This window comes from Gekko japonicus, unplaced genomic scaffold (genome assembly GCF_001447785.1).
Source record: "Gekko japonicus isolate JY-2015 unplaced genomic scaffold, Gekko_japonicus_V1.1 scaffold2663, whole genome shotgun sequence".
In the NCBI taxonomy this organism is placed as follows: domain Eukaryota; kingdom Metazoa; phylum Chordata; class Lepidosauria; order Squamata; family Gekkonidae; genus Gekko; species Gekko japonicus.
The window spans coordinates 33672-45638 of NW_015168125.1; the positions used below are offsets into that span (position 1 = coordinate 33672).

Below are 11967 nucleotides of genomic sequence, written 5' to 3' on the forward strand. Positions count from 1 at the left end.
AAAAAGCCCTGGGTTTTGACAACAAACAAGGTAAACAGAATAACAAGCAAAAGGTAGGTGTGGCTGGATGACCACGCTTCTGGTAACATGGGGGTGTGACCTAATATGCGAATGAGCTGTGCTGTCAGGGTGTGGCCTAATATGCTAATGAGTTCCTGCTGGGCTTTTTCTACCAAAAAAGCCCTGCATACGATTATGGAGTGCCCTACATTCAACGAGTTGAGGGCTTGTTTATTCACGCCTTGACTTAAAGATATGGAATTGTTAAATCTGCGAGCCCAGGTGTCATGGCTACTGTTGGATACAAATGATCGTGTCACCCTCTCAGCCGCAAAAATGCATAGGCGCAATAATCAAATATATTAAGAGATATAATACTAAGTAAAATGTTTTTAAATATTTTGGGGGGTCCTAATGTCTGCTTATAAGGAGTTGCGGTGGCTCAAGTGGTTAAGATGCTGGATTGCAGGCTGGAAGGTCGGTAGTTCAGCAGTTCGAGACCCGAGTGTGCCGCGTGACGGAGTCAGCTCCCGTCTCTGGTCCCAGCTCCTGCCAACCTAGCAGTTCGAAAGCAAGACATTGCAAGTAGATAAATAGGTACTGCTTCGGTGGGAAGGTAACAGCGTTCCATGCGCCTCGGTGTCTAGTCATGCCGGCCACATGACCACAGAAATGTCTTCAGACAGCGCTGGCTCCTCGGCTTGGAAACGGAGATGTGCACCGCCCCCTAGAGTCGGATTTGACTGGCTTTCGAGCGAGGGAAACCTTTACCTTTACTAATTTCTGCTTAAGTTGATAGCCGTATGAGCAGTACTAGATAGATAGATAGACAGACAGACAGACAAATAGAAGGCAGTCTTGTTTATGCAGACTAGCAGACACTCTCCAGGGTCTTGTCTTTCACATCGTCCCCTGCTTGATCCTTTTAACTGGAGATGCTGGGGACTGAACCTGGGACCTTCTGCATGCCAAGCAGAGGCTCTGCCACTGAGCCACGGCCCCTCCTTTAAGTAGGAAGCTCACTTACCGAGGAGGCAGGTATGGGCTAATCAGCTAAAGATCGCTTCGAACGCCACCTTCCCCACTGCAGCTTCGACCTGGAATCCCAGTCCATCCAATAATGCCTGACGAATGTCCAGGGTGTGTGGACCACACAGCTGATTTATAGAAGTCTGGACCAGAAAGCTGCCAGTGAAGCTTGATCCCTCGTAATTAATGAATTATCGCATGGCAGTGTGTGTAGTAGAGCCAGGAGAAGCTAAGATTGTCTGGCAGCCATAAGTTCTAGCGCTTTTAGCATTACGCACCACTAGGTGGCGAGCTAGACCTGCTTTTTTTCCTAAGGCAAGAGACGTTTCAGAGGTGGTTTGCCATTGCCTGCCTTTGAGTCTGATATTCCTTGGAGGTCGCTCATGCAAATACCGAGATCAGCCTTTAGAGTGATGGGGTGAGGAATCCTAGCATTCCTAAACTTTGCTTTTTCCCCCTGCAAATTTTGATGTCAAATATTGATGTTAAATGCCTGGAAGTTCACTGAATGCACACATTTCCACCAGTTATTCACTGGATACTTGCCATCTGATATCCCTAGAGGGTATTTGATTTTAGTGGTTTGTACCTCTGGCAGAGCTGAAACACAAGGCGATTTGGTATTAACTGGTACTTGATCAATGCAAGACCATATTTGCTTGTTTGGTGTAGTGGTTAAGAGCACCGACTCTAATCAGGGAGAACCGGGTTTGATTCCCCACTCCTCCACGTGCAGCTGCTGGTGTGACCTTGGGTCAGTCCCAAGTTCTCTCAGAGCTGTTCTCTCAAGGGCAGTCCTCGAAAGAGCTTTCTCAGCCCCACCTACCTCACAGGGTGTCTGTTGTGGGGAGAGGAAGGGAAAGGAGATTGTAAGCCGCTCTGAGACTCCTTCCGGTAGTGAAGGGCGGGGTATACATCCAATCTCCTCCTCCTCCTCTTCCTCTACTGCTGCTGCTTCTTCCTTTCTTCCCAATGGGGACCTAAATTCCCCCCTCCTCCATTTTACCCTCACAACAACCCTGTGAGGCAGGCTTCGGCGGAGACTGTGTGACCGGCCCAAGGACACCCAGCGAGCTTCCACGGTAGAGTGGGGATTTGAACCTGAATCGGAGAACATCAGATCTAAGTCCAGTGTTCTCACCACTACACCGCACTGGTTCTGATTTGATGTCCACCCCAAAAAACAACGCTGGTAGCAGTCAGACTGGGAGGCCAAACTTCACGTTCAGACATCTGCGGGACAATTTGGAAGGCCGCATGACTTTGAAATATTGGCAGATGTCGGTTCCAGCTGTGTCGTGACCAATGCTCCCTCTAAGCTGTGGAGTCTTGTGAGCAAAAATTCTACTTTGTGAGCTACTGGCATTAAAGTTGTGAGCGAGCGATTGGGCTGCTGCATAAATGAGTTTGCTCCGGAGCCCTCCTTCCTGAGCTAAGACAAAAATGTGTGAGCTGGAGGCTAAAAAACAGTGAGCTAGCTCGCACTAACTCAGGGAACACCGTGACTCAAGTGTATTTATTCAATGAGGACATCTTCCAGTTTCCCGGGAAGCTTCCTGATAGACTGCTTGCCTCCATCTTTTTTTGCAGAACGCTAAACATCTTGCTCTTTCGACCCAGTTTTCCTTCGCCCCCCCGCCCTCCTGCCCCTGGATTCTTGCATTGTTTCTATAATTCCTGCCGTGCTCTCCAAAGCTCTCGGCCCAGACGTTAATTCCCCGCGGGGAGGAGCTGCCACCTTTAATCACGCCAGTTAGGCTGTGCCCTGCGATCGAAGATGGCAACGCCTTGGGAGAACCGCTCATGCCGGAGACAGCCGGGTCGTGTCAATTGGGGGAGGGGGCGGAGGATAAGGAGCAGCAGATGATGAGGGCATTTCTCTGCCTCGTTTCTCTGCACAATGCGGAAGAGCCAACCAACCAACCAGCCGGTTCAGACTCACTCCACTGCAATGCTCCCTCTAAGCTGTGGAGTCTTGTGAGCAAAAATTCTGCTTCGTGAGCAGGGCCGGCTCACCCACTAGGCGAACTAGGCATTCGCCTAGAGTGCCAGGCCCTGGATGGGCTGCCAAGCTGTGCCTCCCCCCTCCTCCCCCCCTTTGGTGGTGGCGGCGGCGGGGGGGAGGAGGCGGTGGTGGCGGCAGCAAAAGGGTGGCTGGCTCCAGAGGTCTCCAGGCCCCACCGGGCGGTTGGCATCTGCGCCATAAGGCAGCCTCGCCTAGGGCGCAGAAACACCTCGAGCCGGCCCTGTTCCGGCTTCCAGCAGCAGAAGCCAAGCCAGCCCAATTTCTACCAGAGAGGACCCTGGCACTGAGACCCAGAGGAGCTCTGCCATAGGGGCAGGGATGGCAGGCAGCACTGACAGTCTTAGAGAAGGCTGGGCAGTGGCAGCCAGCTCTTTCCATTGGCCCAGGGGCCTGTCACTCCCAGGCCTGGGTTGGGGAGAGAGAGGATTGGCTGAGCCCAGGGTTGGCCCTCCCTTGGGGAAGCATTTAAAAGGTGTGCCCAGGAATGGCCAGGAAGGATGAGCCAGATTCATTCCCTGGCAGGTGGGAATAGGTACTTGGCAGAGCAGTGTGGGGAAACTGGGTGGAAAGAAACCCTGTCCTCTAGCTCCATTCTATCCTGGGGCACTTGCCCAACTCAAACCAGCCCTGGAGGGAGAGACAGTTCTGGACTCAGACCCGGCTCCAGTGGATCCTAACAGACCAGAATAATTGTATATCAGCCTTGCTTTGTGCTTCTGTTGTTGATGACTAACTCATTTAACGGATTATAACAAGAGTGTAGACTTAGAGCCAGTGTGGTGTAGTGGACAGAGTATTAAGGATCAGGGAGACCCCAGTTCGAATCCCCACTCTGCTGTGAAAGCTTGGACTCCGTGCACTCACAGCCTAACCTCTCTTCCAGGGCTCTTGTGAGGATAAAATGAAAGAGAGGAGAGCAACGTTAAGTCATTTCACGTCTCCATTAGAGAGGAAGGTGGGGTGTAAATGAAGTAAATAAAAAAGGTTAGTTATTTTGTTTGCTTAACACAGATTTGTGTGCACTGAAGAATGGGAGTGGCCTCATTATGTTGTTCAGTCGCACAGTCGAGTCTGACTCTTTGCGACCCCATGGACAAGAACACACCAGGCCCTCCTGTCTTCCGCCGTCCTCTGAAGTCCGCTCAATTTCATGTTCGTTGCGTCGATGACACTGTCTAACCATCTCATCCTTTGCCGTCCCCATCTTCTTTGACCTTCAATCTTTCCCAGCATCAGGGTCTTTTCCAGTGAGTGCTCCCTTCTCATTTGGTGGCCAAAGTATTTGAGCTTCAGTTTCATTATCTGGCCTTCCAGGGAACAGTCAGGGTTGATTTCTTTTAGGATTGACTGATTTGATCTTCTTGCAGTCCAAGGGACTCTCAAGAGTCTTCTCCAGCACCATAGTTCAAAAGAATCTATTCTTCAGCGCTCGGCCTTCCTTATAGTCCAACTCTCGCAGCCATACATGACTACTGGGAATACCATTGCTTTGACCATGAGGACTTTTGTTGGTAGGGTGATGTCTCTACTTTTTATTATGCTGTCTAGGTTTGCCATAGCTTTCCTCCCAAGGATCAGGCGTCTTTTAATTTCATGGCTGTAGTCACCATCTGCAGTGGCCTTGGATCCCAGGAACATGAATTCTGTCACTACTTCCGTTCCCCTTCTATTTGCCAAGGAGTGATGGGGCCGGATGACATGATCTTAGTTTTTTTGATATATATATTTTGGGGGAGGGGGCTCATATTCTTTTAAGGATCTGCATTTTCCTTGCTGCGTCCCATCCTTCCCAACTGCTTTTCCGTGGCACAAGAGATGTTGTACAAGTCTCCTCCCTTTCATGGACCCAGCTGTAGGGGTGGAGATTTTGGGGGTGGAGCCTAATGAGGGCGGGGTTTGGGGAGGGGAGGGACTCCAGTGGTGTAGAATGCCATAAAGCGCACCTTCCAAAGCAGCCATTTTCTCCAGGGGAACTAATCCCTGTTGCTTGGAGACCAGTATTGTCATAGCGGGAGATCTCCAGTCTCAACCTGCAGGCTGGCAACCCAGGGTGTGGGGCATGCCAAACAGAAGCTTAAGCTAGGGCTCTTCAGCTTGGAGACAGGATGACTGAGGGGGTGACATGAGAAGAGGTTTACAAAATGATGGTGGAGGAAGATGGTGGATAGAGATGGTGGAGGAAGAAGTCCTTTTCTCCCCTTTTCACAATACAAGATCTCGTGGGCGTGCAATGAAATGAAGGAGCAGTGGGCTCAGCACAGATAAAAGGAAGTCCTCCTTCACCTAGAGAATAATCCACAGGCGGAATTCCCTGCCACAGGAAGTGGCGGCGGCTACAAGCATGGACAGCTTCAAGAGGGCATTGAAAGAAACATCTGGAGCAGAGGTCCATCAGTGGCTCTTAGCCAGCAGGTGTAGATGGGGCAGTAGATGCTCTGTCTTCATAATTCACAGACGGAATTCCCTGCCACAGGAAGAGGTGGCAGCTACAAGCATGGACAGCTTCAAGAGGGCATTGAAATAAACATCTGGAGCAGAGGTCCATCAGTGGCTCTTAGCCACCAAGTGTAGATGGAACAGTGTCCGGGGCAGTGATGCTTTGTCTTCTTGGTGCTTGGGGGGGCCACAGTGGGAGGGCCTCTGAGTTCTGGCCCCACTGGTGGACCTCCTGAGGGCCCCTGGGTTTTGGCCACTGTGTGACACGGAATGTTGGACTGGATGGGCCAGTGGCCCGATCCAACATTGCTGCTCTTATGTTCTTATGAGCTGAATTGGGGGGGGGGGAGATATTTCTCTGCAAAGAAAGAGCGTGTTGTTATTAAGGGACTAGGGGCAGGGGAGCCGAGCGCAGGACGGCGAGGCGGAGCGGGGGAAGGCCCTCAGGGCCTGCGAAAGAGCATGCAAAGAAAAGCACAGCCGGAGCTCTCCGACTGTTCAGACCGCAGAACAAAGGGTGACCCAGAAAACTGGATGGCGTTGAAAGCCCGTTCTGTGGGGGGTGTCGTTCACAGCCAATCCGGTGAGGCACTCCCTTGCATGGTGAGTTCAAAGTCCCACCGGAGAGCGTTTTTTTGTCTCGCCAGCAGAGTTTAAACCAAGCCCTCCTTCCCATCTGGCAAACCACCAAAGGGGGCACTCTACCCATTGTACAGAACCCAGGGGTACAATTCTGGAGTGTGTCGCCCCCAGCTTGAAGATGGGCTGTCGCCCCTGAATGCTCTGCTGTGTTTCTACAGGTAGTAAAATGAGGACACGAGACGGCAAAACCTTTCTCACCAATGTTATCATAAAGAAGAGGAGGAGGAGGAGATTGGATTTATACCCTGCCCTTCAGTACCCAAAGGAGTCTCAGAGCGGCTTGCAAACTCCTTTCCCTTCCCTTCCTCACAGCAGACACCCTGTGGGGCTGAGAGAGCTCTGACAGAAACTGCTCTTTTTCAAGGACAGCTCTGACAGAACTATGGCTTGCCCAAGGAGGAGGAGGAGGAAGGAGATTGGATTGGAGGAGAGGGAGATTGGATTTATACCCTGCCCTTCACTACCCAAGGGAGTCTCAGAGCGACTTACAAACTCCTTTCCCTTCCCCTCCCCACAACAGACACCCTGTGAGGTAGACGGGGCTGAGAGAGCTCTGACAGAAATTGTTTGTTTTCAAGAACAGCTCTGCCAGAACTATGGCTTGCTCAAGGTCATCCAGCAGGTGCAAGTGGAGGAGTGGGGAATCACACCCGGTTCTCCCAGATTAGAGTCCACGCACTTAACCACTACGCCAAACTGGCTCTTAAAATAAGACCACCCCCCTGGAGTGTGAAATGGTAGGTGCCAGAATATTACTACCTTAGTGTTTCGGCCTTACTTTGAGTAGGTCAGTGCGAATTCACCAGCATTTGGGCTTTGCATTTTGTGCAAAAAAACAAAACAAAACAAAACTGTACTTAATTTTGTGATTTGGTGAACTGTGGGAAATGAGAGAAAGGAACGTCCAACGGTTGAATTGACTGTCCTAGTAGGACATAAGAAACGTATTTTGAATCCTGTTTCCCTCCACCTCGAATACTAAAGAGATTGGAGCGGCTAGGTTCTGTTTTCACAAGCAGTCAACACCATTGTTACTGTCACTTTGTGGAATTGTCCCAGTGACCCCCATTAAACGTCAAAGGAGATACCCAGCCATTTTTCCTACACAAAAGAAAGATTAAACTTCAAAGCAAAACATATTTTGTGGGGTGTTTTTTTGTGTGGAAACAATCAAAATCTGCTCCGAGGGGAGACTCTGGTTGAAAAACATTCCTGAGAGAAAAGATCTAATTTCACGCTCGAGGTGAGGCTGCGGATACAAGGAATTAGCTGTCGCACCCTCTGCCCCCGGGATGTCGTTTTTGTTGGTTAAAAAAAAAGTGGATTAGATAAATGGAAGGAAGGAAAGGCCCGTCGATGGTTAGTAGACAGGATGACTTCCTCCTTCAGAGAGCCAGTTTGGTGTCGTGGTTAGGCACGCAAACTCTGATCTGGGAGAACCGGGTTTGATTCCCCACTCCTCCACATGCAGCTGCTGGGGTGACCTTGGGTCAGTCATAAGTTCTCTCAGAGCTGTTCTCTCAAGGGCAGTCCTCGAAAGAGCTCTCTCAGCCCCACCTACCTCGCGGGGTGTCTGTTGTCGGGAGGGAAAGGAAAAGGAGATTGTAAACTGCTCTGAGACTCCTTTGGGTAGTGAAAAGGGGGATATAAAGCCAATCTCTTCTCCTTCTTCTCTGCATGCTAATGCGGGGTGGAGGAAAAGATGGGGACAAAGATATCCACAACCTCCTTTTTAGACCGTCTTGTAGGGAGGGGCGCCTTGGGTGGCTACTGAGCGAAAGAGTACCCCAGACTACGTAGACCACTGGTCATATCCAGCATGGCTTCTTCTCACAGTCTTGAGTAAGGCTATCTAAGGTGGACTAGTGACCTCTCTGTATACTTTGACCCTATGTCTGTGCTCACGATTGCGAGAGTTAAGGAAGAGCAAAAGGATTAGTGTCCTCCTTCCCCTAAGCATCCCATGCTCAGGAAACAAACTTGGATTCTGCACACATCCCATACTGATACGTTCTTTGGGATGGAGGGGACGTCCGCCCCTTCTTATTCCAGAATCTTCTTTGCAGGTATGGCGTTTGTGTCTGCAACGAGCGAAGGCGGAACACTCTTCCAGAGTAGTTCAGGCCACCAGGTCGTGATATTCTGGGGTCTTCACATGTTCACAGCGACATCTAGTGGAAAGCTGTCCACACTCTCCGAAAAGCATTTTTTCCATCATTCCCCACGGTATAAAGTATTGTGACTCCAGAAAAAGAAAACCACCCGAGGCATTCCCAGCATCATCCGAATACAAATACATATCAGCGACAATTTCACTGGAGTCTGAAAATCTTCAACACATCTTTAGAAACTCTCCTCAAAAAAATGGTCAATGCTCCCTCTAAGCTGTGGAGTCTTGTGAGCAAAAATTCAACTTTATGAGTTACTGACATTAAAGTTGTGAGCAAGCGATTTGGCTGCTACATAAATCAGTTTGCTTTGGAGCCATCCTGCCTGAGCGAAGACAAAAATGTGTGAGCTGGAGGCTAAAAAACTGTGAGCTAACTCACACTAACTCAGCTTAGAGGGAACACCGGTCAGGACCAATGCTCACTCTAAGCTGTGGAGGCTTGTGAGCAAAAATTCAACTTTATGAGTTACTGGCGTTAAAGTTGTGAGCAAGCGATTCGGCTGCTACATAAATCAGTTTGCTTTGGCGCCCTCCTTCCTTACAAAACGTGTGAGCTGGAGGCTAAAAAACTGTGAGCTAGCTCACACTCACTTAGCTTAGAGGGAACACTGGTCAGGACAGTGCAGGGCCGGCCTCTTCCTGTCTTTCTAACATAGTTTTTTGGAAATGTCTCAAAACACCTGGAGTGCTAATTGCATGTCTGCATGCAATTAAAACAGAGGTGGGAACTTCTGCACAATCTGTGACTGCAGTGAACGGCCCTGGGATGAACGCTTCCCCTCTCCGTTGGGCTAGGACCGTGACTGAGGCCCCTTGACCAGGGTCTGGCACCAAAGCAGGAAGTCGGCCTCAGGAAATGGGAGGGATGGCTCTACCACACCCTACTAAATCCTGCCTCTAGCAACATTCAGGCAGGAGCTTGACTCAGTCCCAGGGTAAAACGGTAGCCCTCTCCAGTTTCCTCTGCAGCAAATGCTTTGGTTTTACTAACCTCCCACTATCTTTCTGCTGGTGCCTCCTGCAGCCCTGCCTCTCTCAAGCGGGATGCCCAGAGAGCAGGAATCATTCCCAGTTGCCCCCACCCAGAGATTCTCTCGCCACGCAGAGACCCACAAGATTTTGGGGGTAGAAGCATTCGAGCGTCAAGCTCATGAGCGTCTGATGACAAGAGGTCTGAGAGACAAAAGAGGCGAATGCGATCTTGGGGTGTATCAACAGAGGCACAACATCTAAATCACAAGATGTCGTAGTCCCGCTGTACACTGCATGGATCAGGCCGCAACTGGAGTACTGTAGTGCTGTTCTGGAGGCCTCCCTTCAAAAAGGACGTGGACAGACGTGCAGAGGAGAGCGACGGGGAGGATCGGAGGCCTGGAGACCAAGAAGCCCTGTGAGGAAAGGCTGAGGGACTGGGGAATGCTCAGTCTGGAGAAGAAGAAGTGGAGGGGGGAACAGGATGGCTCTCTTGAAGTATCTGAAGAGCTGTCACTTAGAGGAGGGCAGGGAGCTGTCCCCGTTGGCAGCAGAGGGGAGAACTCACAATCATGGGTTTAAATTAAGGGCGGAAAGGATCTTAGGGAAAACGTTTTGACGGTCAGAGTAGCTCAACAATGGAATCAGCCACCTGGGGAGGTGGTGAGCTCCCCCTCCCTGGCAGTCTTCAAGCAGCGGCTGGACGAACCCTTGTCAGGGACGCTCTAGGCTGATCCTGTATTGAGCAGGGGGTTGGACTAGATGGCCTCTAGGGACCCCTTCCAACTCTGGGATTCTATGATTCTCCAGAGCTTATACCCCACTGGGCTTGGAATCTAGCTGCTCCACATGGCTACCTTCTGAAACTGTCTTCCCGTACAGGACTTCTGTATCGGAGGTATGAACACACGCATGATGAATCGAGACCATCGGTCCATCAAGGTCAGTATTGTCTACTCAGACTGGCAGGAGCCCTCCAGGGTCTCAGGCAGAGGTCTTTCACACAGCACCTCCTGTCTGGTCCTTTTAATTGGCGATTAAACCTGGGACCTTCTGCCTGCCAAGCAGATGCTCTGCCACTGAGCCACAGCCCCTACATTTGAGAACCTTAAAGCAAGCCCTTTGTGCTCCCAAGGGTGGACAATACCTGGCGAGAGTTCAGAAGCCAGGTATCTCTGCTGCCCGGGACTGTGACTCTTAGCATTGTGGCTTTAGGTACAGCACAGAAAACTAATAGTTATCCGTCTAAAGGAAGGGCGTGCTCCCTACCCAGTAATGCCACATAGCGGCCATTTTCCATGGTCCTTTTCATAGCCTTGTATCCAGAGATGCCGCTCCCCTGGAACAGCTCTCAGGGCTGTTGTGTATTGTGTTACTAGTAAGTGCGGAATGCCTGAGCTTCAGCCACAAGCTCCACTGACTCTTTGTATCCTGAAATCTGCCGCAGGATTGGTCGGTGTCGGGAGACAGACCAATCAGGACAGCAGTTGACATTCGGCGGGGACAATTCCTGTTGGTTCCAGGCACTCGTTATTGATTGGATATTACTGTTCTAGGGGGTGTGGTTTCCCTTGGTTCAAATTGTATATAGTTGGGCCCTTCTCTATGTTTGCTGTTGTGTTCTAAGCGGAATAAACAAATCACTTTTGAAAAGAGCTGCCTTAAGCATAATAGGGCACAAACAAAGCACATCGTGGAAACAGACCATAAGTCACAACCACCAACCAAGAATTGCTGCTATGGGTGTATTTCATCAGCAAGCACATACCCCAGACCAATTTATCATCATTATATTACTATATAATTATTATTTATTTTATAAACCATCCTCCCCTGTTTTTTAGTTCCTGGTTTGACGCAGAGGATGTCTTTTAGACAAAAAAACCCAAAAACCCTTCCCTAAGGAAGTTATTCTGTACAGAACTGTAGAAAAGTTTCAGCGTCTATTGCTGTTTCTCTGGAGTGCCACTTTCAGAGGTCCGAACTTGCTGTAATTTTCCACAGCTCCTGGTTGGTGGGGAGGAAAGAAAACACAGATTCTGAAAAACGGATCGGAGGTTTATCAACATCATGAATCAAAACAAAACCGTTTGAAGACTGCATCGTCCCTGTTTTCTACCTAGAACTTGGAACTTCATTATCAGCACGCAAAATAGCGTTGTGTGGAAGCGCCTTCCCACCTGAATTACTCGTGGAGGGGATACTTTACACTTCACGGAAGAACTCAGTCCTATCTACACCTACGAGATGAACAGATGTTTCGGAATCTCGGTATACGGAACTTCACTAAGCAGCCTTACCCATCTCCTCTTGCTGGCACACGGACCCCGAAAAGCTGGGCTCGTACGACCACTGAGGTACCTGGCATGTTAAACTGCCACATACGGTTACTTCTTCTTTTTTTTGAAGTAGCCACTACAAGGCAGTGCTGAGTTTTATTTTTTTATGGCCGAAGGCCAAAGGCCCATCCATTCCAGCACTCTGTGTCACACAGTGGCCAGAAATACCAGGTGCCATCAGGAGGTCCACCAGTGGGGCCAGGACACTAGAAGTCCTCCCACTGTTGACCCCCCCCCCCAGCACCAAGAAGACAGAGCATCACTTGCCCCAGAGCCCCTATCTATACCTTGTGGCTAATAGCCACTGATGGACCTCTGCTCCATATCTATATATCTAATAGTCAAGTGGCCCC

At 50.0% G+C, this 11967-nt stretch overlaps 1 protein-coding gene across 4 annotated transcripts in view; it reads right to left on the reverse strand.

Annotated features, from left to right (window-relative positions):
• Positions 1-11014: 11014 nt before the first annotated feature.
• METTL22 (methyltransferase like 22) overlaps positions 11015-11967 on the reverse strand; it is a 25874-nt gene continuing 24921 nt past the window's right edge. For all 4 annotated transcript variants that reach the window (XM_015414901.1, XM_015414900.1, XM_015414899.1 and 1 more), the window contains one exon: positions 11015-11282. In XM_015414901.1, coding sequence (XP_015270387.1) covers positions 11247-11282 — 36 coding nt within the window. In that variant the 3' untranslated portion in view covers positions 11015-11246. The remainder of the gene's footprint in view (positions 11283-11967) is intronic.